Source organism: Carex rostrata, chromosome 14 (assembly GCF_964058835.1).
Source record: "Carex rostrata chromosome 14, lpCarRost1.2, whole genome shotgun sequence".
Classification (NCBI taxonomy): Eukaryota; Viridiplantae; Streptophyta; class Magnoliopsida; order Poales; family Cyperaceae; genus Carex; species Carex rostrata.
In genome coordinates this window covers 4,915,203-4,941,086 of record NC_135931.1, presented here as the reverse complement: position 1 = coordinate 4,941,086, position 25,884 = coordinate 4,915,203, and the positions used below count along the sequence as shown (strand labels likewise).

Genomic DNA, 25,884 nt, shown 5'->3' with positions numbered 1-25,884 from the left:
TTGAAGTACTCCTCACAAATCATACAGCAAATCGGACAGCTCCTGACTTCAATGCCCATAAGACAGTTCCCAATTCCCATAGAACGACATGAATCGATGTATGTACATGCCCAAAATCTCCAATTATTAGGAGTTCTTTTATTTGTATGTACAACTAATTACTGATGTTTCTTTATTTTAAATTTTGATAGAATGATAAGAATAAGGGACTTTTATATTCCCTATTCATGCAATATAAGATTTGTCTACTATTTCATCTTTCTACTAATTCCCTTAATTAAACACACCCGAATTCTCACCAATGTGACAATGTCTCAATTAATTCCGAATTTTTTATTAATATCCAAATTTAATATTAAATTTAAAAAAATAACCGGATCAGCTGGAATTTTCGAAATCTACCCTTTCCGGAATTTTTTTTTCCGGAAACAGAAGCTAACTCCGGAAAATTTTTTTCCGGAAATAGGATTTTTTTTTTTTTTTTTTTAGGAATTTTTTTTAAACGTGTGAATTAGAGTTAGCTTTATGAAGGAATTTTTTTTAGAAAAATTATATGAAGGAATACAAATATTTTAAGCTAACCCTTTATGAAGGAATTTTTTTTTATTTTTCAGTTTTTATTTATAATTTATTTATTTTTTGTATTTAAGTATTACAAATATTTAATATAGTTTTTTAAAAAATAGATGGAATACTATATAATTTGATTTATTCGAAAGACTGGTACAAATAATCCGGATCAACATTTTTCATGCCGGATTTTTTATGATCGTAAGAAAAATTAATATAATATAATATATGTATATGTATATGTATATGTATATGTATATGTATATGTATAGGTATATATAATATAATATATGTATATGTATATGTATATGTATATGTATATGTATATGTATAGGTATATATAATATAATATATGTATATGTATATATAATATAATATATATGTTAAAATGTGCTTGCATATCAAATTTTATATTTTTTTGAATTTTTTTACTATTTATTAAGTATTTAACAAAATCGCTATCTATATTCAGACCATTGAATTTTTGTACCCATCTTAATAAATAGTAAAAAAAATTAGAAAAATGTAAAATTTGATCTGCAAGCACATTTTAAAATATCTATCATGTTGAACGGTTTGGATCGACTGTTTGGACTTTGAAAACTTTGAAAATACCGATCGTTGAATGTCTACCGTTGAACGAAATCCTATTATATTATATTTTTTTTTTACGGCCGTAAAAAATCCGGCATGAAAAATATTGATCCGGATTATTTGTAGCAGTCCTTAGAATAAATCAAATTATATAGTATTCCATCTATTTTTTAAAAAATATATTAAATATTTGTAATACTTCAATACAAAAAATAAAAAAATTATAAATAAAAACTGAAAAATAAAAAAAAATTTCCTTCATAAAGGGTTAGCTTAAAATATTTGTATTCCTTCATATAATTTTCCTAAAAAAAATTCCTTCATAAAGCTAACTCTAATTCACACGTTTAAAAAAATTTCCTAAAAAAAAAAAAAAAAAAAAATCCTATTTCCGGAAATTTTTTTTCCGGATTTAGCTTCTGTTTTCGGAAAATTTTTTTCCGGAGTTAGCTTCTGTTTTCGGAAAAAAAAATTCCGGAAAGGGTAGATTTCGAAAATCACAGCTGATCTGGTTATTTTTTTAAATTTAATATTAAATTTGAATATTAATAAAAAATTCGGCAATTAATTAATTCCTTCAAAGTATGTTTCTGACAAGTTAAATGCTGCTTTTGAATGCTTCTGACAAATTAATTAATACCTTCAAACCATGCTTTTGAATGCTTCCATCTTTACACCTCAGAAAATGACATGAATTGATCATGCATATGTACATTGCCTCCATAAAAAGATTTCATGTTTTTGTATCATAAGATAACAGATCGATCTTTCAGAGACATTTTAATCAAAATAAAATAAGAGAAGATATAAAAGCCTTAAATTGCTTTTGACGCTAAGTTTACTCTCCTAAGGGGACATGTAAGCCCGATACTTGTTGTTGTATTGCTTTGATTGATTTCTAAACTATAAGTACTCAGAGGAGACATCCAAAATCCGAACTTCAAAAACAATTGACAGATCAAAACTTGAACTTAGGCTTGTAGGCAAGATGGTATAGAAAGAAGAAGTCTAATACCTATGCTAAAGTTTTGACTAATCAAAGAGCTTAATCGTTTAGGAGAGCAAGCCTTAATGAGATCATTTTCTAAATAAGAAATTATGCCATGAAAAAGTGGATAGAATTAGAAATCCTCAAAAACATCAAAAATAAATAAATTAAACAATAGTAATAGTTTACACTTTTGTTAAGTATTGTGATAAAACTGTTAACCCTAGGAAATTGTCTCTAATGGTCTTCTTTACCTTGGATTTGTGCTTAAGTAAGAATTAATTTAATTTAGGGTTTATGCGGTTAATTTCAGAAAAACTCTCAATTATTTCATCAATCAGATAATTGAAAGGTTAATAATTTGATGCTCAAAGTTATTGATGTGGATTTGATATCCAAAATATACTATAACGGTAATTTGTACACTTACAAACCGTTCATTTAATTTTCATTATTTAGGATATAAATTTATTTGCACTTTACAAGCATCAGCATAAACCTTAAAATTTACAATTTCACACGTGAGTACTTCTGTACTTGGAACGCTGAGCTAATTCAACAAATCAGGTTCAAAATTCTTGAATTTAAACTTCATATTGATAGAAACCGAATTGAATATTAAATTAAAGGTGACATCTGATCCATCCCCCCATATCTCAGTTTTCAGTACAAGATTCAAATTCTGAACGGCAAATCTAAACCATTTATTTTATTCTTCTTCAAAAGCAATGCATTCATGTCAAAATTGCAGAGTACATACTGCAAATCATACTCTCCAAGAGCAAGTACACTTGGTATAAGAAAATAAAGAAAAAAAGGGGGTCCAGAAAAACAGGGGATCCTTCGTATCACTCATCTAGAACCTTATTTTGAAATCTCGGGTAAATTTTTCTTTAGCCACAAATGTGATCTATTATACATCACATCGCAGTTCACAAGAAATCAACATAGTATAACAACTCATAGGTAAAAGCCATCTAAAAATGTGATAAAGAAGAAATCAAGTAGAAGTAGAAACCCTATATCCTCTGGGAGAGACCAAGAAAAACTACAGCAGCGGAAATTTGCACCTTCAAATCTGCTATATCCACATCATGACCACCTTCAACTAGACCCCACCTATCGACCTATATATTCAACTAAATTGTTAGAAGGATAGAAAAATAGAAAACATTATTTCTTTGAACCTGTGTGCAAACAAGCCATGAAAAAATAAATTAAAAAAATAACATGCTAGACATGGTGACACAGACCCTATCCAAATAACCCGCCCAACCAGCTCCGAACCTGACCCAACTTGGTAATTTTGAAAAGTCAAACAGACCCGGACCATTTGTAACTGAGACGACCAGAAACCCATGTTAATCTGAAGCCGGACAACCAAAACCTGAGTGACCCAAAAACAATATCAGAATAATCCAGATGACAAGAAACCCGAACACCCAAACCAAAAGAGCTGTAAACTAGAAAATGATCCAAATATGAGATAACCCGAATTCCACACCTTTAGATTATAAATACAATAGACAAAAGTTTGTACCCATGTCCCAAAACCATTTGAAAAGCAAACCTAACCCGACCCTAGCAGAGATGACCTGAAACCTCTGCCGATCTGAAGCCAAATGACCTTAAACTTTATCTGACCTGGACTAGAATTACTTAAGACCCATGTCAATATGAAGCCGGACAAACCGAAACCCAACCCGACCCAAACCCAAAACCGAAAGCCGGACAGTCCAAAACCCGACCCACCCAATTGCCACCACTAGAGACACATATTTAAGGCATGCAATGAGTATTCAATGTTAAGTTGGCAATTTAACTGGCAGGTACAGATATAAGAATCAAGAATGACTTCTCTACATGATGAAAGTAAGCCAAATTCAACCCAATTAAACAATGAAAGGTTTAGTGATTAAACATAACTAAAATACAATTCATCTTTAACTATCCTAAATTGAGGAAGTAACACTCAGTATTTAACCTTGACTGAATGTTACTTGGAAGCCCAAATTCAACTGTATTCAAGCCCCTAATTGTTTACCAAAGTGGGGAGGATTTGATTGACTTGCTGGCCCGTAACAATTGGTACCATTTGCAAAATAAACCAGAAAGCTTCCCATATTTAGTTGAAAAATAACCTGACGTCGTGAGCTATATAAAATTAGAGTCAGTTGCAGTTTGCACAGAAAAAGAGAGCCAAACAAACAAAAGATGAAACAAAACAAAATATATCCAAACCTGGTGGTCTTCCTCGAGGCGGATAAGCTCAATGGCCTCTTCAATTCCTAATCGGCCACAAAATATTGCCAGAGGAATTATCAGCGAGTGTGCAGCTGCAGCCATGGCATCTATAGAAGCCAATTGACAGTCATTTGTTTTTTTAAGCAATATTTCTATTTCCTTTGTGAGGCCTTCTTCTTGTTTGCCTACAAAGAAGCTTGAGTGGGTAATGGGCTTGAACCCGAACTCTGACTCAACCCATTGGAGTATTGGGTCTATCTTCTCTTCTTGCTTCTCTGAAACAAAAATTATACAGAATATTAGAAAAGGCTGATAAATAATTGTGCAACAAAACATGCTAGTAGCATTCAACAATCTATTAGTTTCAGTATATCTGCTCAATGTTTGAGTCGATTACATCATGTTTTATTTCCAACAATGTGGCAAGGACATTTTTCGGTTTGTAATAATTTCCAATAAAGGTCAAATAGGCAATGGGTTTGAACCCAAACACAGTTTCATGCAAATTGCATACAGACTCTGCTTCCTTTTCTAGCTTTTCTTTTCAAAGGGAACAAATTATAATGTTTTTTGCTGGTAAGCAATATTTCTAGCAGTGAAACAGGATATCAACAGTTTCTGCACCATATTGGAATTTTTTTTTAATTCAATCAAGCTCTCAAATAATATCAATAAAGCAATTAATCTAAAAGAGATTAAAAAGACAAACTCAAAAGCATTTAGGTACCAAACTCAACCAAAAAAAATTTCCATAAAAGGAAATAGAAATCTTACCAAGAACACCTTTTGTTAAATCACTGTCACCTGGGAACCGGCAGAACACTAGATCTTGATGAAAGTTTCTCATTAAATTGTCAATGATTTTGGCACGTGTCACTGGGACCCGCTCAAGAGCAGTGCACGCGAGCTTCATCAAAGGCATTGTGAAAGGCCGGATGCCATCTTTTTGCTATCATTCAGAAGATGACAAATCAAAATCAAACCACAGGATTTAAAAGGACTAGAAAATCTGGTACTATGATCTGATATTTGGTTTGCATGTTCTTGTGTCCGAGTATAATTTCAGTATGGCACCGTTTAAGTTGCAGTAAGCTCTGATACATGCAAACAATTCAATTAACAGAAGACAACAGAATAAGTAAACAAACTACCAAAGTAAAAAGCTGCCTGGCAGGTTTGAAGGATCAAAATCAAAGTCATTATTTCTGTTCAGTCAGGTCTAGTATCAATAAATGTTTTTTTTTTTTTTTTTCTGATAAAGGCTGTAAGTATCAATATATGCTAATTAGAACGCATACTACGTCACCTGCTTGATCAAAATTTCCCTTTAATTTTTCTTATTTGTTTAATAACATAATTCTGGCTCAACTTGAGGAGTGATTAAATCTTACCACAGACTAAAAAACCCTATTAGTATAAATTGCGGAGCTGACAGCTAAATCAGCTTAAATTGGGCTCAGTAGCAGAATTAGGGAAACCAGCGCCTTTGTTATGAAACTACATACAAGTGCAACAAAAAAGTAACTGGGAAAAGGGATAAACTAATGAGTGGTTAGGCTAGCACCTGATATTCCCATTCCGCGGCGATAGCCTTGGCAAGACCAAGTGTAGGCAGCTTCATGGGTCGTTTTGAAGGAGTTTTCAAGGTGCGATAATCAAGCATCACCGTCCATCCATTTCCATCATCTGCCATCCTTGTTGTCACCTTCAAATATATATTATATATAATTAGGAACTTTTTTAACTCCATCATTTGATCTACCTCCCCATGAATGAGAACGAAGGAAGGCTAGAATTATAATTTTAATGAATACTTTACAAAGCACACATCATGATACACAGTTATCTTCATGTCAAAATACTTAAATCATGCAATGTTGGGCCTGGAGTACTGTACTTTTTTCAACGGGCAAAGTGCCCATTAACAATTGCATTATTAAAGAAAATTTTGTACACACTATTTACAGTCTACCATATCCTACTAAATTTCTTAAATATTACAACTGAACTAAATGGTAAAAAGTACAGCAAGCAAAGAACATTATGAACTTGCAAACATAATAAAGCATTTACAATCAAAGTAGAGTTCTCAATTATAGGAAGACTTTCAAGATCGCACCAGACATCAGCTTTTGCAGTTTCTATCAACTATTATCTTTAACACCAAATTAACAAAAAGGAAAGTGGCAATGCAATCACACTCAAAATCTAAACAGTGGTATATTTCTACCAATTGCAGAAACAAGTGCCGTAAATCATAAACCTACAGAAATTAGCATGAGAATTTCTTGCATATGTCAACATATCACCACACCTTCATTCAAAATACAGTTACCTGCTCATAGAACCGCTTCCCAACAATAGAGCCGGTCATGAAGGAGGTAGGCATGGTGACGGATGTCTTGTCCCTGGTCTTCACAAAGATCGCATCATCTCCATTGGAGCTCTCCATGCTGTGGTCGGGGGCGGAGGAAGATGGGTCGTGGTTTGAATCCAATTGAGAATCTGCGGTGGCGGATACGGAGAGGTTGCGACGGGAGAGAAGAGGAGGGAAGATAGCTCGGCGGTGAAGGAGGCGGCGCGCGGTGGCGTAGGCCATGGCGAATTGGGGTTTTAGGAGAGAGTGAGACAGCTGCCGAGGCGGTGGCCTGAGTTGTTCAGACCACTCAGTTCGGATCCCAAAGTAACTCAATATTTGGAGTTTGGATCCGATCAGAATTCGACCGGGCCAAGCCGGGTGGTGTTAGAATTCGTTGACCTTTTAATATTCACGTCGATTCTGATTGGACGGTCCGGATTCAAAATCCAACTTTGAGTTACTTTAGATGTGCTTCAGAAGAGGGGTGAAATCGTATTGAAAGGAAAATGAGGTGAATCACGTCTTGGTTCTCCTTTGTACATTGAATTTACACTCCAATTTACAGGGACAGATCTCAGACTCTCAGTATTTTTGTTAGTAGAGTTCCTCTTAATTCTTCTTACTACTGTGGAATTCTTCTTCCGTTTTTCTCTGATTTTCTCTCTTCTGTAGCGAATGAACGACACCAATCAGATGAGGTCTGGCGAAATTTTCCCTCCGCATACCTCCTTATGGAGCAGTCTTAGAAAATCTGAACTCTTTCTACTTAGAAATATAAATACATGTTGTATCATACTGTGATTAATCATGTCGTAATTTGAGTCAAGTGATTTTAATCATTTTGAATGGTATAAAATATTTTGATCAAGTGAATTTAATCTATTTGAAAAATAGTAAAAATATTCAAAATTAAAATAAAATTTGATCTACAAGTACATTTTTATATGGAGATTGTGTAGAATGGTTTAGATCGATTGATCGGATATTGAAAATGTAAATATTAATTCATAGTACGGAGTAATATGTGCTATATATAGTCTTCGCCTCACTTTTTATGTAATATAGATATTTTTTGACAAATAGTGAGAATGACCCAACGATTTCATTAAAATTAAACCATTCAACGGAGGATAACCAATACTGATATATGTGTATGCTCACGAGAAAGATTTGGTGAGTATAGCATCAAAATCTATTAAGTTGGTTTCAAACGACTAATAGACAATTCTTTTCTAAAAAAAAATTATTCATAATTCTATCATTATTTTTAAAGTAACACTAAATAATTCATATATTTCAGATCATATTACAATCAATTCTCCTCATTCATATTACAATCAAGTCTCCTCATTTTTACTAAGAGATTCTAATATGAGTGAGTCTATGGTACTATGCATATTACGATTTGTTATCGTGCTACGGCTCTATATTCGAGTTTTCAAATCCTAACGGTCAATCCGAACCGTTCATCTTGTTCTCCATATTAATATGTGTTTGGAGACCAAATTTTACATTTTTAAAAAAAAATTTACTATTTTTTTAGATTTATTGAAATCACTGTTTTTTGATGGTCCATAATTTTCAGATCAAGTGATTTTCTAAATATCTAAAAAAATTAGTAAAAAAATTTCAAAAAATGTAAAATTTGGTCTCCAAACACATATTAATATAGAGAACAAGATGAACGGTTCGGATCGACTGTTAGGATTTGAAAACTTGAATATAGAGCCGTAACACGGTAACAACCCGTGATATATATAGTACCATAGACTCACTCTTCTAATATCTATTTTTTTAAGTGTCTTTAATTATTTGCATAAATTGAACATGTATCTTTTCATAATAAGGAAACAGATGTTATAATACGAGCTCGATATATGATTTAATGTCAATTTAAACTTTATACTAAATATAAAATGAGTTAAAAATGTCGAGGGACATATAAAATACAATAAAAACTTAGGGAGCATCTAGCTATCCCCCCGTAACAATCCCCCATTTCATCCCCCAGTCATTAACTACTTCAATAACTACTAACTACCTAGGAGGACCACTTACTATTTGGGGACCACATAATATTTGAAAGATTTTACAACTGGCGCGCGCAAATATTCATCTGTAATGCATCAAGTATTCATGTATAAGACATCAAGTATTCATACCTAACATATCAAGTATTTAAAAAAAAAAAAACTGGACACGTTTTTAGAGGTGGGATTTTTTTTCTTCGTTCAATCTAATTAATATGTCTGACGATCGGTGATGAATTTTGCAAATCTAAAACCATGAATGTTTTTTACATAATTTTATCTTTAAAATAAGATCCATGATGATATACTTTCGAGTTGTTCGTTGTACAAGTGTTCATCCTTATCAATAAAGTATTCATCCTCGTCGTGCAAGTGCAAATATAAAAACTAGACACATCACTTATCCATCTTTTACACGTTTTTAGAGGTGAGTTTTTTTCTCCGTTCAATGTAACCAATATTTATGATGATCTATGAGAAATTTTGCAAATCTAAAACCATAAACGTTTTCTACACAATTTTATCTTTCAAATGAGATCCATGATGACATACTTTCGAGTTGTCCGTTGCACAAGTATTCATCTCTTATCGAGAAAGTATTAATCATCATCGTGTAAGTGTAAATATAAAAAATGGACACATCACTCATCTATTTTTTACACGTTTTTAGAAGTGGGTTTTTTTTCTTCATTCAATCTAACCAATATTTCTGACGATCTGTGAAGAATTTTGCAAATCTAAAATCACGAACGTTTTCTACACAATTTTATCTTTCAAATGAGATCCATGATGACATACTTTCGAGTTGTCTGTTGCACAAGTATTAATATCTTGTCACGCAAGTATTCACCCTAAGATATTAAGTATTCATTTATACACATTGAAGTATTCATTCATATATCTCTATTTTTTTTCAAAAAATATTTTATGTCATTTATTTAATAAGCAGTGGCCTAATTTACCATTAATAAAGCTTTGTTCTTTGCAAAACTCGCTACTTCATGAGGAAGGGGAACATAAACATGAAAATGATTAATTGCATATACATATACAAAATTATTTTGATACGATTGACAGTGACGGATCTAACCCGGTATAGACGTGTTCTAGTATTCATTCATACACATTGAAGTATTCATTCATACACGTTGAAGTATTCATTCCTGGCACGCATGCTTGATTGGGATGGAGTGACGGATGATCTCCGGTAGAACGTTCGCTGGAGCGGGAGCAACATGCATAGAGGGAAAAAATCGAGGCGAAAGTGTAAGAGGGAGGGAGCTTATTGTATTTATCATTTCGAGATGGGAGAGGATGGGAGGTGGGAGAGGGAGGGGAGCTTATCGATGGAAAAACGGAGGCGGAGGAGGAGGTGGGATGCGGAGGTGGGAGAGGGAGGTAGAGGCGGAGGTGAGGTGAGGTGTGGGAGGTGAAGGCGAGAGAGGGAGGTGGGAGGCGGAGGCGGAGGCGGAGGTAGAGGTGGGAGAAGAAGATGGAGGTGAAAAAAGAAAATAGAGGTGGAAGAGAAAGGGAGAAAGAGGAAATAAATAAAAGTTGTTAGAAATAGTAGTTATAGTTATAGTTAAAATAGAAAGTTAGTTGGGGGATGAAATGGGGGATGGATAGGTGGGGGAAATTATAATTACCCAAAAACTTAATAGGTAATAGACAAAAAGTTGATGAATAAATATGGCTACCGTTGCAATAACGCAGTGGTAATGGTATGATCTTTTATGTAGTTTATACATGATCGAATTTCACTTAATTATGTGATGTGGTCATGAGTGTGTGCGTTGTGATGTGAGTGAGGAGTTAAAAATTGCATTGCGTATAAAAGATACATGTGTTAAAAGTAACAAAATCTTTCTAATTGAGGAAAGATAATTTATAGATATTTGATTAGGATGAATTCAAAAAACACGAGCAAATAACAAAGATATGATCCCGAATTTGAGAGAGAAGAAAAGGGAAAGTAATTAAATAACGAAAACGAGGTGGGGTTTAGTCCCAGCTCTAGAACTAAGCTATTAAAGAAAGGCCGGAACAGGAGGTGAATCGCGCTCAGACTGAAGTTGCTAGCAGCGTTTAGTTGCTCCGAAAGCGAAGAAATAAGAGAGGAGAGAAAGGAAAGGAGTACTATGCTAAGAGTATCTACATCCTTGAAACTCTTAAAGTTTCTAATCTGATGTGGCAGTTTCTAAACCAGTTTCAGGGATGCAGATGGATTTCTTATTTAGCAACTTTGCTCCAAAATTTCTTAATAAGAAACCGTTTATAAACTCTGACGTGGCCAAATAATTCGCTGAAATTATTCTCTCTTGTAATTTATTTGCTGATGTGGCAATTAAGAAACTCTAATTTTAGTTTCAGAGATGTGGGGGTTTATAAACTTTCAGAGACAAAATTTTTAAAAATTAGTTAACAGTTATTTAGAAACTCCAAGAGTTTCACGGATGTAAATGCTCTGAGAAGATCTCCACGTCAAAGTTCCGAAATCTATCCCTCTTGATTCGAGATATAGAGGGAGTGGACTATATCCTTCCCCTTCGGTCTCCTTCTTCTCACGTTGTTTTTGAAGCACATCCTTAATGTAACTAAAATTTTAGGGAACAAGCTTCGAAGAAAATAAATAAAAAATTATTTCAATTTCCCTCCATTGACTTTTATTAGCTCTTGAAGTTAGATATCGAAAACATGGTAAAATATTTTTATTTGCTTTCCATCATCTTTATTCTTCCTCGCAAGCACGCTTCAAGGCTATATATGTTAAAAAAATTTATATGAAAAGATGAAAAGAAGAGAATGAATGAGAATGGAAGTGGAATAAGAAAATTATTAAATCTAATTATCTTCTCTGCTGTCTGCACTTCATTTTAGAATACCAAAAAAATGCTTGTTTTGTATATAGAGGAAGTAAATTTTCTCCTTCCAAGATGTAATTAGATTTGGAGATGCTTACTTGATTGTATCTTCGCCTCTTGTGGAGTATGTCCATCATCATGTCAAGTAAAAAGGAGGAATGAAAATAAAAATGAAAAAGTCTTTCTCTATGCTGGTAGCTCTTACTATGCTTTAAAAAAAGAGAAAAAAAATAGAAAAAAAAATATCAAATCTAATTACATCCTCTATGTTCCAGTTTTGACAGAAATAAAATTTATTTGTTGGTAAAAATGGACGTAGAACTCTTTTTATTTTTTTTATAATTTCCGGAGCATAACATTTAATTTTCATCATTTACTCTTATTTTCATATCTTATAGAGCATATTCAAAAGTCTATGTCCGTGCTCTACAAATATGTGTATAACAAAAAGGAAGAAGACACTGAATGAGTTTGCCTCTACACTCGCAATTTGAAAGTGAACAAAATCGTTAGTTTTCTAACGCGGTGTATCCCCTCTTTTTCATTCTCCTCTGCTCTCTCTCATTTCTTTTTTGGTTATGAAACAAGTAATCGCCTTTGGTCAGGCACAATCACAGTTTTGTTTTCTTTCTCTCTTTCCTTTTATTTGATTTCTCTGTTCTGGAACAAACTCTAATGAGCAAAGGAGAAATTCAGTCATTTATAATTCTTACTTGTTTCAAAGTGGGAACCGAATCCTCTGCCCAAGAGTCACTGTATGTGGGTCCGAAGTGGACCTCCAGTTCAGAAATTAAAAGTGACCAGCTCCACACACAATGACTGAAGGGGCAGAAAATTCTTGCACCCAAGAGACAGAGGATTCGGAGTCTTCAAAGTATCATTGAATCCCACCCAATCCGAATCCATATCCATAAAATAATATTTATGTTTAGATTCGGACCAAATGAGCCCGGCATAGAATACACAGTCCCTTCAAATATTTTGTGTGGATTATAATCAGACGGTCTGATCTAAACAATAATATTATGTTACCATAGGTGATATGAATTCACCTGACCCAAATGACCCGCCTTTTTTCTCGAATTTTATTATTTTCTAGAAATATATTAAATAGTTTGTCGAGAAGAAATATGGGGAAAAAAAAAACTAAAGCAACCAAAGCATTGATTTGTTCTTGGTACGTTTGGATGAGAGCTAGAATAGTTAGAATAGTGAAATTTGAGAATACTAAATAAGAATAGAGAAAAATTAGTAATTTTTAGGTTAGTGTAAAAATAGTGCTATTCGGAATAGTAAAAATGTTGTTTGGATTGTACATTTGGAATAGTGAATAGTTGTAACCGATAAATAATGGTGTTAACAAGGTGCTAATTAAGAGGAAATATAAGCAAGTGAGATCTTAAACGAATTGTCACAACGTAAAGATAACATAAAGTGGTGTCAATTTTGTCATTTCGGGAGTGTGTTGTCGAAAATCCGAGAAATAATCATTTTTCCCTCTCACTTCACATTTTCGAATATTTGTTATTCCAACATTTCTAAGGAATAGAGAATAGCAGCTATTCTGACTATTCCAAATAGCAAAAATATTATTTAGATGCACATTGCTATTCCGAATAGCTGCTATTCTAGAATAGCCTTTATTCTTGATACATCCAAACATTAACTAGACATACAAAGTCTATGGCAAAAAAAATTCATATTTCTATTTCTTTATAAAAAAATCAATACATTTCTAAATATAAAAAAAATGATGTTTTCTTTCTCTTTTATAAACGAAACATACTCCACACTGCGCCCAATTCTCTCTCTCGACATTCATTCTCCTTCGAAGAATCGTTGCAAAAAAAATCAAATCAAATCTGAAGAATCAATCAGTTACAAACAAACTCAAAGGAAGAATCGGCGTAACTCAAACGGTGAGTCTCTTCCATCCATTCAAGCGTTCTTCCACTCGAAACGCGTATTCGCCCAATAATCGAATCATTGGCTGTCGATAGATAGATTTCCAAACCATGGTAGCATTAACAATGAACTATTGCTTGCTATAAGGTTCTAATTTTAAGTAAGATACTTCAAAAACAATAGAATAATGCCTTAGTCCACTATAAGAAGGAACCCTACTTCCTGAATTTGAATTCCTGAAACTTGTTTTATTTGGTGGTGTGTGCAATCTGGTCATGTCCCTGCAAGTCTGTGGCAGTTCATATCTTTCATTTTGGAATTATCTGATAATTATTTGTTTTTTGCAGAAGTTGAACTTGATCTAGCTTCTCTGCACTTTCTGTTGAAAACAAGAGTTCTCCTCACTGTTCGGAAATGGTAATTTGGTTAAAAAATCATTAGACACTCCAATTAAGAAACGGACATTTACACACATACTATATAAGATGCAGGAATGCACAGCAATAAATAACATTAACAAAGGAATGATTTGGCATTTTATCTTAGGTTGTATACCATAGAAAATTGAATCTTCTTTGACAGTCATTATGGGAAGCTATGTTATCAATAAAAACTAAAATCTGAGGAAGTACTGAGAAGTGAGAACAACCGACAACTGTCCACTAGCTTACCATGGACCGTGTGTTTAGTAAATATATTATGAATTAATTTGATCTGTACTGTCTCAATGTTTTAATAAATGACATGCATGTGATGGAGAGATGCGGCATTCTTTCTAGTTTTTTCATTGTTTTATTGACATGCATGTGTGGCCCTCCAGAACCTCAAAATATGATATGTATCATTATTCATATCAATCGGCCAAGCCAAAAATGCTAACATTACATGAAAGAATTGATAGGTCTCCTACACTGTCTCCCCCCTGACCTTCCACATCTCTCGTTTTGTAAGATAAATGCTCAGCATGATGACGGGCTGTTAAATTTTTTTTTTTAAGAAGAATTTGTAGTATTGTGTAGAGAAGATAGTTTCATGCTTTGTAGTTTGTTACGTCTCAAAGAGAAATGCATGATATTTCTCATTTACAAGGTTATGTGCAATATATTTTTGAGGTTTTGGAGTGGTACAAAAAAGAAAATTTTATCTGTGGACTAGTTCTGTTCTCTCTTGGGAGTTTGCAAGTATTCAAACTAACAAAAAATGAAGAAGTTAGCGCATGTGCATTACTGTGAGGTTTACTTTAATATGACAACTAAATAATTTTTTCAGGCAATGTATATCAGAGTAAAGCGCATGAAGGTGACCTACTTTGTACAGTGTGACTTGACAGAGACTGTCCTTAGCATAAAGCAAAAGCTACATGCTATGATTGACGAGCTTCCTACCAACCAAAAGTTGGTTGTGCGGTCTACACAGGCTGTGCTTGACGACTCCAACACTCTGGCTGAGCAGGGAGTAAGTTATACTTTTCCTGTTACTTGCTATGTTGGGTTTATGTTAGTACGATGCCATAAATTACTCTTCTGTAAATAACACCAGTATTTCACTTTTCAGTTGCTCCACTAAATATTGACATTTAATAAATTTGCAACTAATTTTTTTGAGTTTTGCCATCTGCTACAAACAAATTGAATGAAACCAACAAAACAACCTTGAACATTGTATTCCAAGATTACAAGAGCTTGCTTATGATTGACTTGATTCAGTCAAAGTGTAAAAGTTAGGGCGTTGGTTTGGTTTAGGTTCTTGCTTTACTAACCTCAAAATTATTGGCCTGGGCTTATATGCAAACTACCCCAGAACCATTTTTTCAGTGGCAAGTTGCACTTACGAGTTATGTTGAGTATCAGTTTGCGGCAAAGAATAGGTTGTCTGTTAGCAGCTGTCTTCAATATACATCGGTTGCTTAGCAGTGTAGATTTTTATGGTTTGCTTTAGTGTCGGGGAATGGATTTGGATTGAAGTGAGATAAATTAAGTTTTTTTTTTCTGAGGAGAAGCTTGTTTTGTTGATCATTTCAAGTAAAAGTATCGTTTTAGTCACCGAGTCAGTTTATAAATAGAGAAAAACTGAATCTCAGGTTAGGTTGAATTCAGGATTAAGATCCAATTGGGTCTGAAATTGATTTATTCAGATAGCTTTTAATCACATTTTGCAATCAACACTTATCTTGTTGTTACTAGTTAATCAAGGAAATAAAGACTAAGTTGGCTTGTTTGAATAGCTTTCCCATATTTGGGTTATTCAAAAATTCCATGTGTCAGGGGTTTTGTTGTGCTGCTGATTTTTTATTTTTTTCCATTTTATATTTTTAAACAAATAGAGTATTTTTGTTGCATGTAGGTTGCTTGGAGCTGTCCTTAATATAAGGGTTTATGGGTCCACTCTACCCTTCTTACAGCTTTAAATGCAGTTGATTGGTCGGCTCTCTTTGACCGACTGTATGAAATGTGCAAATTAGTGTTTTATTTTCAATGATCTGCATTGGTTGTTTTAACCTTTTATGTGATAGTTATTTGTTTGGTATTTATGTTTTCTTTCCTTTTTGGGTGGTTTAGAGAAACGCTCATTCGACTTCAATTTTTTCTTTTCCACCTTCAAAAAAGAACTTCCATTTTTTTTCAGAAAACATTAAGTTTCCTTCTGTGCAGTCAACTAATCATAATTATGGTAGTTACAGTAAATGGAGTGCAATGACTAATTGAAATCTCATTGAGTTTCTATAAGAAAGGTCATTTGCTAGTTGGGAGAGTTTTATATTTTGTTGCAGATGGTTAAAGCCTTCTATAATTTTTTTTACTTAATTTTTGTCTTTTCTTGATATGTTTTGAGTAATGCAACAATAACACTTCAGGCTCACATCACAAAAAATTCGATATATTTTTTTTTGGGGAGTGGATGCTGAGTAATTTTTCTTTGGGAGGGTTGGGGGGATGGCGGCCTCCTCAAGCCTTTATTACTATCATGTATCTTTGTCTGGTTGTGTTATTTCAGTTGTTTTCTCAAATTTTTACATTTCTTAATTTGTTTGTGTAGACTGGAAAAAGTAATTTGTATGCTGTCTGCCTCCTTTTTAAAATGTGTTAGGGTATTGATAGTTGCTGTCAGTGCAATTCCAACCAACATAATTTTCTTTAGATTTAGGTTAAAATTGTAACCTCAATTAATTTGATAAATGGTTCAAATTCTGAGCCATTGTGAATATGCTGTTTATGCAATTTTTTTAAATTATCTGTACTGTACATGTGGAATGTGCCTAAAATTGCACCTGAAATGCATTAATTTTACATTGTCAGTTGACAATTTGAATTTTACCAATACATCTGTAGTCCATAATCTCATCTCTCTCTCAACTTCTTTTGCAGGTGGAAAACGATGTTGTTGTCGAACTGTCACTCAGACAAGGTTTAAATCTTATCCCCCCACCCCCACACACACACACTCCCAACCCATTACCCATGCACATACACATGGAGAACCATATGTACTCTTTCCTGCAAGTTTTTAAAGAGTTGATAGAGCTCTTTAAAAACAATTGCTAGTTAATACACTGGAATTTGTTACCTGGTTATAAAGAACCATCTTCTCATAACCATTGAATTGGTACTTATGATATGTTAAAAAGCTGTTCTGGTTATCAATACTCGAGCAAATGAGCAGTTTTTTTTTGTTATATTAGTTGATCATGAAATGTCCTGCAAAAACAATTAATTTTGAGGAAATTCTGATTTTACCCCTCTTAACACTTGTAGTTTCAATTAGTCCCTCAACTATTGTCCTTAGAATCATTTAATTAGTTGTCCTTAGAATCATCAATTAGTCCCTCAACTATTGTCCTTAGAATCATTAATTAGTTGTCCTTAGAATCAATTAGTCCCTCAACTGCTATTTTGTTGATCCTACGCTATCTAAATGCATTGATCCTCCCATTGTTACTCTTTTTTTAATTATTTGTCCTTAGAATCATTAATGAAGTCTTGGTTACCCTAGAATCTTCACGTACTTTGCAGAAGTCACAAACAGTTACTTCTATTATTAACTGATGGAAGGATCAAATTGAAGTTCTAAAAGTTGCAAGGCTAATTGAATCATGAATATAGTTCAGGAATTTTATCAAACCATGTGAAATAATTTAGGGATTTGGTTGAAAAAAAAAAGAAAAAGGGTTTTGATTGATCTAAGTGCAACAGTTGAGGGGCAGAAATCAAATTTCACAAAGGGAAAGAAAGGTGCACAAGGATTGAGGTCTTTAATGTGTTTCCCAAACCATTATGCCGGGGTCAAATGTTTATGTCCGACGTCCAGTGATTTTCTAGTGTGTTTCAAATTTTCACGATTTGTACTTGCTGCTGGTACATGCTGGGTAGTGCAGTAGGTACTCTCAGATGCCATGTGTTTCTTCCTTTAATTTATCTAACATCTTTTTTTTCTTTCCTTTACAGAAAATAATGAATTTGATGAGCCTGATGTAGTTCTACCAGGGAAATCCAATAACTCTGGGAACTAATAAAAAATTACCTGAGGGTGATGTATCATATGTATTAGAAGGAAATATTAAATTCAATAGCAGTGTTGAGTTCAAGATTGCAATTAATAAAATTTAGATTTGCGGTTTTGGATATTAAGGTTCTCTTCATGATAATAAGCTGCATTAATGAGAACTTTGATTGATTGATAAACAACTAGTTTGAGACTACCATGTGTTCTTTTTTCTCCGTGATTTCAGCTGTCTAGATCTTGCAGGAGATCAACTGATCAATTTTGAGCTTTAAAATTTAAGTTTTACTATCAATAATATTGTCCCAATCCTTATTTGATATATATTTTTTTTAAACTATTGTTGAAGAGCATTGTAACCAACCTGGTGGTGTCATTTGATGTTGACTTTGCAAAGCAAAGGTTTCTGTTGGGAGCCGTCTGTGTCATTTTTTTCTAAATCCTAAGCAAGCACTAGTTTAGAACTTCTGCTTATTCCAAACACCAATATGAACAGAGGCGGACGTAAGATTTCAGTCACGGAGGAGCATGAATCGGATTAAAATAATTTATCAGTTTCAAACTCATTAATTAATCAGGTATTAGATAAAATAAACAATCAACATAATAAAAAAACAATAAAAATAATAGTCTTACATAATAAATAAGTAACGATATCATTTTACATATTAAAAACAACAAAGTTAGTCCGAGTTTGTAAATTTCTATAAAGTTTCTACAAAAACAATAAAATTTCTCATTAGCAGTGTTTTTGGACTGATCTGATACACTTTTTAGTTCTAGAGGGGCAAAATAATTTTCAAAGAATGGCAAAGTGGTGCCGAATTTATATTTTTTTCACTTAATTTCAAAATTCAGAGAGTGACAGTTGCCCCCCTCTAACTGTGACTGTGTGTGGATCCGTCCATGAATATGAAAATAATATATCAATAAATTGTACACCTTATAAAAAAAACAAGCAAGCATTTGTAACTAAAAATAGGCACTCTGCCTATGAACAAGCATTAGACAATATTCATTTGAATTAGAAATTGAATATAAAGGTCGTTGAACAATTCAAACAGAGCCTTAATTTTGCAGGAAGCAGCAATACTCACGGATCACGAGGGAACACTGAACACAATATACTACGACAAATTTGAAAGAAAAAAAAAATGGTGCATTGACTTGACAATTCTGATGGCAGTGAAGAATATTTTTTAATTCTAAAGTCTTATCTTTAGAACGTGATATATATGATATTTATATCATGTACATAAACAACGAGATTTACTATAAATTTTATCGTTCATAAATGATTTAAAACTTACAACAATCAATATTTAATAGTTTATAATAGAATACAAAATAATATCTAAAATTACATAATATTTGATACACAACATATTTAACAATATTGTCAACTCCCAAAAATTCTAGAATATCACCGAATATTTTAGCTTTATTATAGAAAAATCAAAATTGTCAAATCCCAAAAGTTCCATAGCTATGCAACGAGTAGAACTAGGGTGTTCTTAAGTTCACCAAGTCGCTTGGTTTTAAACAACGAATTTAAACTGTTAAAATTCTTCTACTTTATGAGTGATGCATCTGCATGCAAAAAATTTAAAATTAATTTTGTATAGCGTCAAGTGGTCAAAAGACATTTAAAAAATGAAGGCATCAAAATTAATTTATAAACCTTTTTAATTTTGACCGCTTGATTTTATATTAAAGTAATTCGAAACTTTAAAATTTTTAGATGTAAACGCATCACTCATAAAGTAGAAGAATTTTAACAGTTTAGATTTATTGTTTAAAGACAATTTAATAGATTTTAGAGTTGAATTCACCAAACCACTTGGTGAACTTAAGAAAGCCTAGTTCTTCAATAGGAGGTCAACTATACCTAAAGGGAAAAAAAAAATTCTCTTTTCGGAATATGAGGCATGATCTTCAATATTTTTATTTATAAAAACTCAGAATAAAGGAAACTAGAAAAATCCACTAACTAATCGGATATTAGATAAAATAAACAATCAACATAATAAAAAAACAATAAAAATAATAGTCTTACATAATAAATAAGCAATGATATCATTTTACATATTAAAAACAACAAAGTTAGTCCGGGTTTGTAAATTTCTATAAAGTTTCTACAAAAACAATGAAGTTTCTCATTAACAGTGTTTTTGGACTGGTCTGGTAGACTTTTCAGTTCTAGAGAAGGGCAAAACAATTTTCAGAGCATGACAAAGTGGTACCAAATCTATATTTCTTCACTTAATTTCAAAATTCAGGGAGGGACAGCTGCCCCCTGACTGTGTGTGGATCCATCCATGAATATGAAAATAATATATCAATAAATTGTACACCTTATAAAAAAAAATGAGCAAGCATTTGTAACTGAAAATAGGCACTCTGCCTATGAACAAGCATTAGACAATATTCATTTGAATTAGAAATTGAATATAAAGGTCGTTGAACAATTCAAACAGGGAATGAAATCTGCTCTTTTTCTTGAGAAAATGAGGATCCTCCTATTCTCCAATCCGAACCGTTTAAAATCGATCAAACGGCTTCAATTACATCTGATTTATTTGTGCTTTGAGATTCGTACCATGTTAAAGAAATTGAAGCCGTTTAATCGATGTTGAATGGTTCGGATTGGAGAATAGGAGGATCCTCCTTTTCTCAAGAAAAGGAGCAGATTGGCTTCCTTCAAACAGAGCCTTAATTTTGCTGGAAGCAGCAATACTCCTTCAAACAGAGCCTTAATTTTGCAGGAAGCAGCAATGCTCACGGATCACGAGGGAACACTGAACACAATATACTACGACAAATTTGAAAAAAAAAAAAAAATGGTGCATTGACTTGACAATTCTGATGGCAGTGAAGAATATTTTTTAATTCTAAAGTCTGATCTTTAGAACGTGATATATATGATATTTATATCATGCACATAAACAACGAGATTTACTATAAATTTTATCGTTCATAAATGATTTAAAACTTACAACAATCAATATTTAATAGTTTATAATAGAATACAAAATAATATCTAAAATTACATAATATTTGATACACAACATATTTAACAATATTGTCAACTCCCAAAAATTCTAGAATATCACCAAATATTTTAGCCTGATTATAGAAAAGTCAAAATTATCAAATCCCAAAAGTTCCATAGCTATGCCAAGAGTAGAACTAGGGTGTTCTTAAGTTCATCAAGTCACTTAACTTCAAACAACGAATTCAAACTGTTAAAATTCTTCTACCTTGTGAGTGATGCATCTACATGCAAAAAATTTAAAATTTAAAATTAATTTTGTATAGCGTCAAGTGGTCAAAAGACGTCTAAAAAATGAAAGTATTAAAATTAATTTATAAACCTTTTAATTTTGACCGCTTGATTTTATATTAAAGTAATTCGAAACTTTAAAATTTTTACATGTAAGCGCATCACTCATAAAGTAGAAGAATTTTAACGGTTTAGATTCATCATTTAAAAATAATTTAGTAGATTTTAGAGTTGAATTCACCAAGCCACTTGATGAACTTAAGAAAGCCTAGTTCTTCAATAGGAGGTCAACTATACCTAAAGGGAAAAAAAAATTCTCTCTTTTCGGAATATGAGGCATGATCTTCAATATTTTTATTTATAAAAACTCAGAATAAAGGAAACTAGAAAAATAAAAAATAATATAGACACGAATAATTATCCATGTCTATTTTAGTATCTATACAAATAAATATTAAAAATCTAACAAAATTAGTATTTATATCTATTTTCAAAACTGAAATCGTATCCGTATTCGCATAAATCATATTTGGACAAGTATCATCTCTATTACTGTAAAAGATTTCATTCATTTTACGGTTTGAGATTAACTCCCAGCTGCTTTGAGATTCAAACTAGTGTAGGGACAGTTTTATTGGGTTTTGAGATTCGTGTCAAATTAAAAAGACCGGTTCAGATCCAGTAATCGTAAAAGATTCCCTATTACGGTACCGGGGACCGGGGAGGATCTCAATTCGTGGCGTAAGAAGGAACCGAAACTGTCCTATCGGAGAAAAATGCCTATTGATTTCCATTTTTTTTTTATAGATAAAAAATTGTGCATGATATTCTTCCAATATCAACATGGCACCGTCGACTTTGGCATAAAAGATGCTTGCGTCTGGATTTAGTTTTACATTTATTATTGATGTTTTGGTCTTTGAACTTTTCTTTATTATTTCATTTTTTCTTTGTATTTCAAGTCTTTTGAACTTTTGGTGTGGGAGCGGGGGGGTGGTTGGGTCGACGTTATATATATATATATATGAGATGGGCTATGGTGCATTGCAATGTATGGAGAGGTTTGTGCATTGGACCATAAATCTAAAATTCAGAATTCAAATGGCCGAATCAAACCGTTCATCTTGTTCTCCATATTAATATGTGCTTGGAGACCAAATTTTACATTTTTCTGAATTTTTTTACTATTTATTAAGTATTTTACAAAATTGTTGATCCAACGGTGGCTGCTGATTTTACTGTTTTGTTAAGCCACCGTTGGATCAACAATTTTATAAAATACTTAATAAATAGTAAAATTTGGTCTCCAAGCACATATTAATATGGAGAACAAGATGAACGGTTTGGATCGGTCATTTGAATTTTGAATTTTAGATTTATGGTCCAATGCACAAACTCCTCCATGCATTGCAATGCACCATAGCCCATCTCATATATATATATATATAGGGTCCGGCTAATTTGCTGCCGGCAGCATTTTAGCCGGAGGTGCTGCCGCCTTTTTTTTTATTTTGTGATGTCCAAACAACAAATCCAAACCGTTAGATGTTTAATCTATATTATAATCTACTTGGAGACCAAATTTTTACATTTTTTGGAATTTTTTTACTATTTATTAAGCTGGTTTGAAAACCGCTGATTTCAGTAATTTTCTACAGCATTGAAATCAGCGGTTTTCAAACCAGCTTAATAAATAGTAAAAAAATTCCAAAAAATGTAAAATTTGGTCTCCAAGTAGATTATAATATAGATTAAACATCTAACGGTTTGGATTTGTTGTTTGGACATCACACGGCTAGATATAGCCCCGGCAGCACTTGGGTAGAACTGCTGCCAGCAGCAATTTAGCCACAGCCTATATATATATATATATATATATATATATATCCTCCTTATTAAGGAGCTTAATGTCTAGATCATGCAAGGGTCCTGATTTATTGATTTTTTTTTAAGGATGGTCAGCCGTTGAATTTCCAGATCGCACATAGACGAATTTTTCAAATTATGCGCTTCAACACTTAAGCATGCACTGGTCGCGCCGCATATGATCCCAGCGCCCGTAGACCGCGCGTCGCACCTGTGTACCACGCCTCTGAACAACACACGGCGCACCGAGCCTGTGCACCGCGCACCCTTTTTTTTGTTGAAGGCGGGATTCGAACCCAGTTGGGTTCTGTTGGTGCCAAAATTCTTACCACTACACTAGAGTTCACATGTGTTATCTTGTAGATAAATATAGTATTTAACTATTTTTCTCTACAAATTTGATTTAAATTATAATTATATATATGAGTCCGGCTAATGTCATAACGTTATAATTTCAGCCTAAGTTATAACGAGTCAGTTTTTGAGATTTCAAAGTCCGAACAACCGATCCGAATCGTTCATCTTGTTCTCCATATTAATATGTGCTGGGAGACCAAATTTTATATTTTTTGAGATTTTTTAACTATTTATTAAGCCACTTTGAAAATCGTTGATCTAACGGCAATAGTAAAACCAAAAGACACCGTTGGATCAGCGATTTTCAAAGTGGCTTAATAAATAGTAAAAAAATCTCAAAAAATATAAAATTTGGTCTCCGAGCACATATTAATATGGAGAACAAGATGAACGGTTCGGATCGGTTGTTCGGACTTTAAAATCTCAAAAACTGACTCGTTATAACTTAGGCTGAAATTATAACGTTATGACATTAGCCGGACTCTATATGAGATTTGTGCAGCACGTATTTGAGCGGTTGATTTTCAAAAAGGTCACGCAAATAATGAAATAATGAAACGCTTGATTTTCTTCATTTTATAATATTTTATAATGAAATAATCTATTTCCGTTGCAACGCACGGGTACGATGCTAGTGTGTGTGTATATATATATATATAGGGCACGGCTAATTTGCTACTGGCAGCATTTCTGCCGGTGGTGCTACCACTGTTTTTTTTATTTTCTGATGTCCAAACAACAAATCCAAACCGTTAGATGTTTAATCTATACTATAATCTACTTGGAACCAAATTTTACATTTTTTAGAATTTTTTTACTATTTATTAAGCTGGTTTGAAAACCGCTGATTTCAATGCTGCAGAAATTTACTGAAATCAGCAGTTTTCAAACCAGCTTAATAAATAGTAAAAAAATTCCAAAAAATGTAAAATTTGGTCTCCAGGTATATTATAATATAGATTAAATATCTAACGGTTTGGATTTGTTGTTTGGACATCAGAAAATTAAAAAAACGGTGGCAGCACCGCCGACAGAAATGCTGCTGGCAGCAATTTAGCCGTGCCCTATATATATATATATATATTTTAGTTGAGAAATTTTGTTATTATAGCCCTCTTTTATTTTATTTTTATATTTTTAGATGAAATGGCCGTAGACTGTGCCCCTCTTTTTATTTGTTGATGCAAGAACGAACAGTATTTTCTTAAATTATCCTGTCGTCATTTTCAGTAGCTATATGTGTAGTATGTCAAAATAGATAAAAAAGAAAAGAAAATATGATTATCTGCACTAAATTTTTCACAGATTAACAAATGTATTTTCAAGTTTAGGCAGAGGAGAAAAAAAAACTGTTAATCTTGTTGTCCAGTTATAATTATAAGAAACAAAAGAAGGTGAAATAAAGTAAATTGAAATATTTGTATTCATTTTTTCAAAAAAAAAAGAAATTCAATTTGAAGGTAAGAAGTAAGAACTAAGAAATTTAACCTTTTTTTTCATTTCCTTCCGTTCCTTGTAGCAAGTCAGAACACGGTTGGCTGCACGAGAGTCGTTGCAAAAAGCAGATAAGTCTGGCGTAGCTGACACGCGGTACACTCTGACTCAGCACCCTTTCCTCCATTGATTGTCTTTCTTGGACAGACACGGTATATTCCTAAACATTATGGACCGTTCGGATGAGCGGGGTCCATAGTTTGGAGTTTGGACCACGTTTACAGAACTCGCTTTCTGACAAGTCAAATCTGCTTGCTTGCTGTATTTTTTGTTTTTGTTTTTTTTGAAATATTGATGAGATAACGTAGAGTGGGAAAAATGGTACGGTGGAGCCGGCTCCGTCACGGTTACGGTACGGAACGGTATGGAACACGTGTCAATTACGTGTCGAAATTATTCGTGTGTTGTGATCATCTTTTAAAATTTTGATACGGCACGGTACATCATGTGAAAGATCCACTCACGGCACGGCACGTAGTCACGTGAATCACGTGTGATTATGACTATTAGATATTGATTAAATGATGAATCTTGAATAAACTAACTTAAATTATGATTAAATTATCATGCGAGTCAAGCAAAACACGTTTGGGTACGGCATGACTCGCGTGACGTGACCATTCGTGTACCGTGATTACCCCTGATATTTTAGTCATGGCATGACACGTGAAAAATTAACTTGGTCACGATACAACATAGCACGAGACCAAAATCACAGCATGTTAGTCACAGTACGACACGATTTTTTAACTCTAAAATTAAGAACCAATTGTATTCTAACTAGTAAGTAACATTTGTATGTCAAATGCAATTTTAAATCCGCATTGAACAATTCA

The 25,884-nt window shown here is 33.1% G+C and overlaps 2 protein-coding genes across 4 annotated transcripts; one reads left to right on the top strand and one right to left on the bottom strand.

Moving 5' to 3' along the window:
• Nucleotides 1–3,016: 3,016 nt before the first annotated feature.
• LOC144565634 (ATP12 protein-like protein) lies at nucleotides 3,017–7,124 on the bottom strand. Its single transcript, XM_078315444.1, has 5 exons — nucleotides 6,732–7,124; nucleotides 5,961–6,101; nucleotides 5,171–5,345; nucleotides 4,394–4,671; nucleotides 3,017–3,279 (listed from the first exon to the last, which is right to left on the bottom strand). The coding sequence occupies exons 1-5, from the start codon at nucleotides 6,993–6,995 to the stop codon at nucleotides 3,172–3,174; spliced, it is 966 nt and encodes a 321-aa protein (XP_078171570.1). The 5' UTR covers nucleotides 6,996–7,124; the 3' UTR covers nucleotides 3,017–3,171.
• Nucleotides 7,125–13,427: 6,303 nt separating this feature from the next.
• LOC144565332 (Ubiquitin-like superfamily protein) lies at nucleotides 13,428–18,242 on the top strand. Of its 3 annotated transcripts, none has more exons than XR_013514875.1 (5): nucleotides 13,428–13,565; nucleotides 13,899–13,968; nucleotides 14,821–15,006; nucleotides 15,895–15,971; nucleotides 16,917–16,956. XR_013514875.1 is itself a non-coding variant. In XM_078315056.1 (5 exons), exons 2-5 carry the CDS (start codon nucleotides 13,966–13,968, stop codon nucleotides 18,056–18,058), a joined length of 294 nt encoding a protein of 97 aa, XP_078171182.1. In that variant the 5' UTR covers nucleotides 13,428–13,565; nucleotides 13,899–13,965; the 3' UTR covers nucleotides 18,059–18,242. The 3 variants fall into 3 exon arrangements, 2 of the variants coding, with proteins under 2 accessions (XP_078171182.1, XP_078171183.1); XM_078315056.1 differs by lacking the exon at nucleotides 15,895–15,971 and adding an exon at nucleotides 17,994–18,242; XM_078315057.1 differs by lacking the exon at nucleotides 15,895–15,971 and adding an exon at nucleotides 17,994–18,242 and having other exon boundaries at nucleotides 13,450–13,569.
• Nucleotides 18,243–25,884: the final 7,642 nt, after the last annotated feature.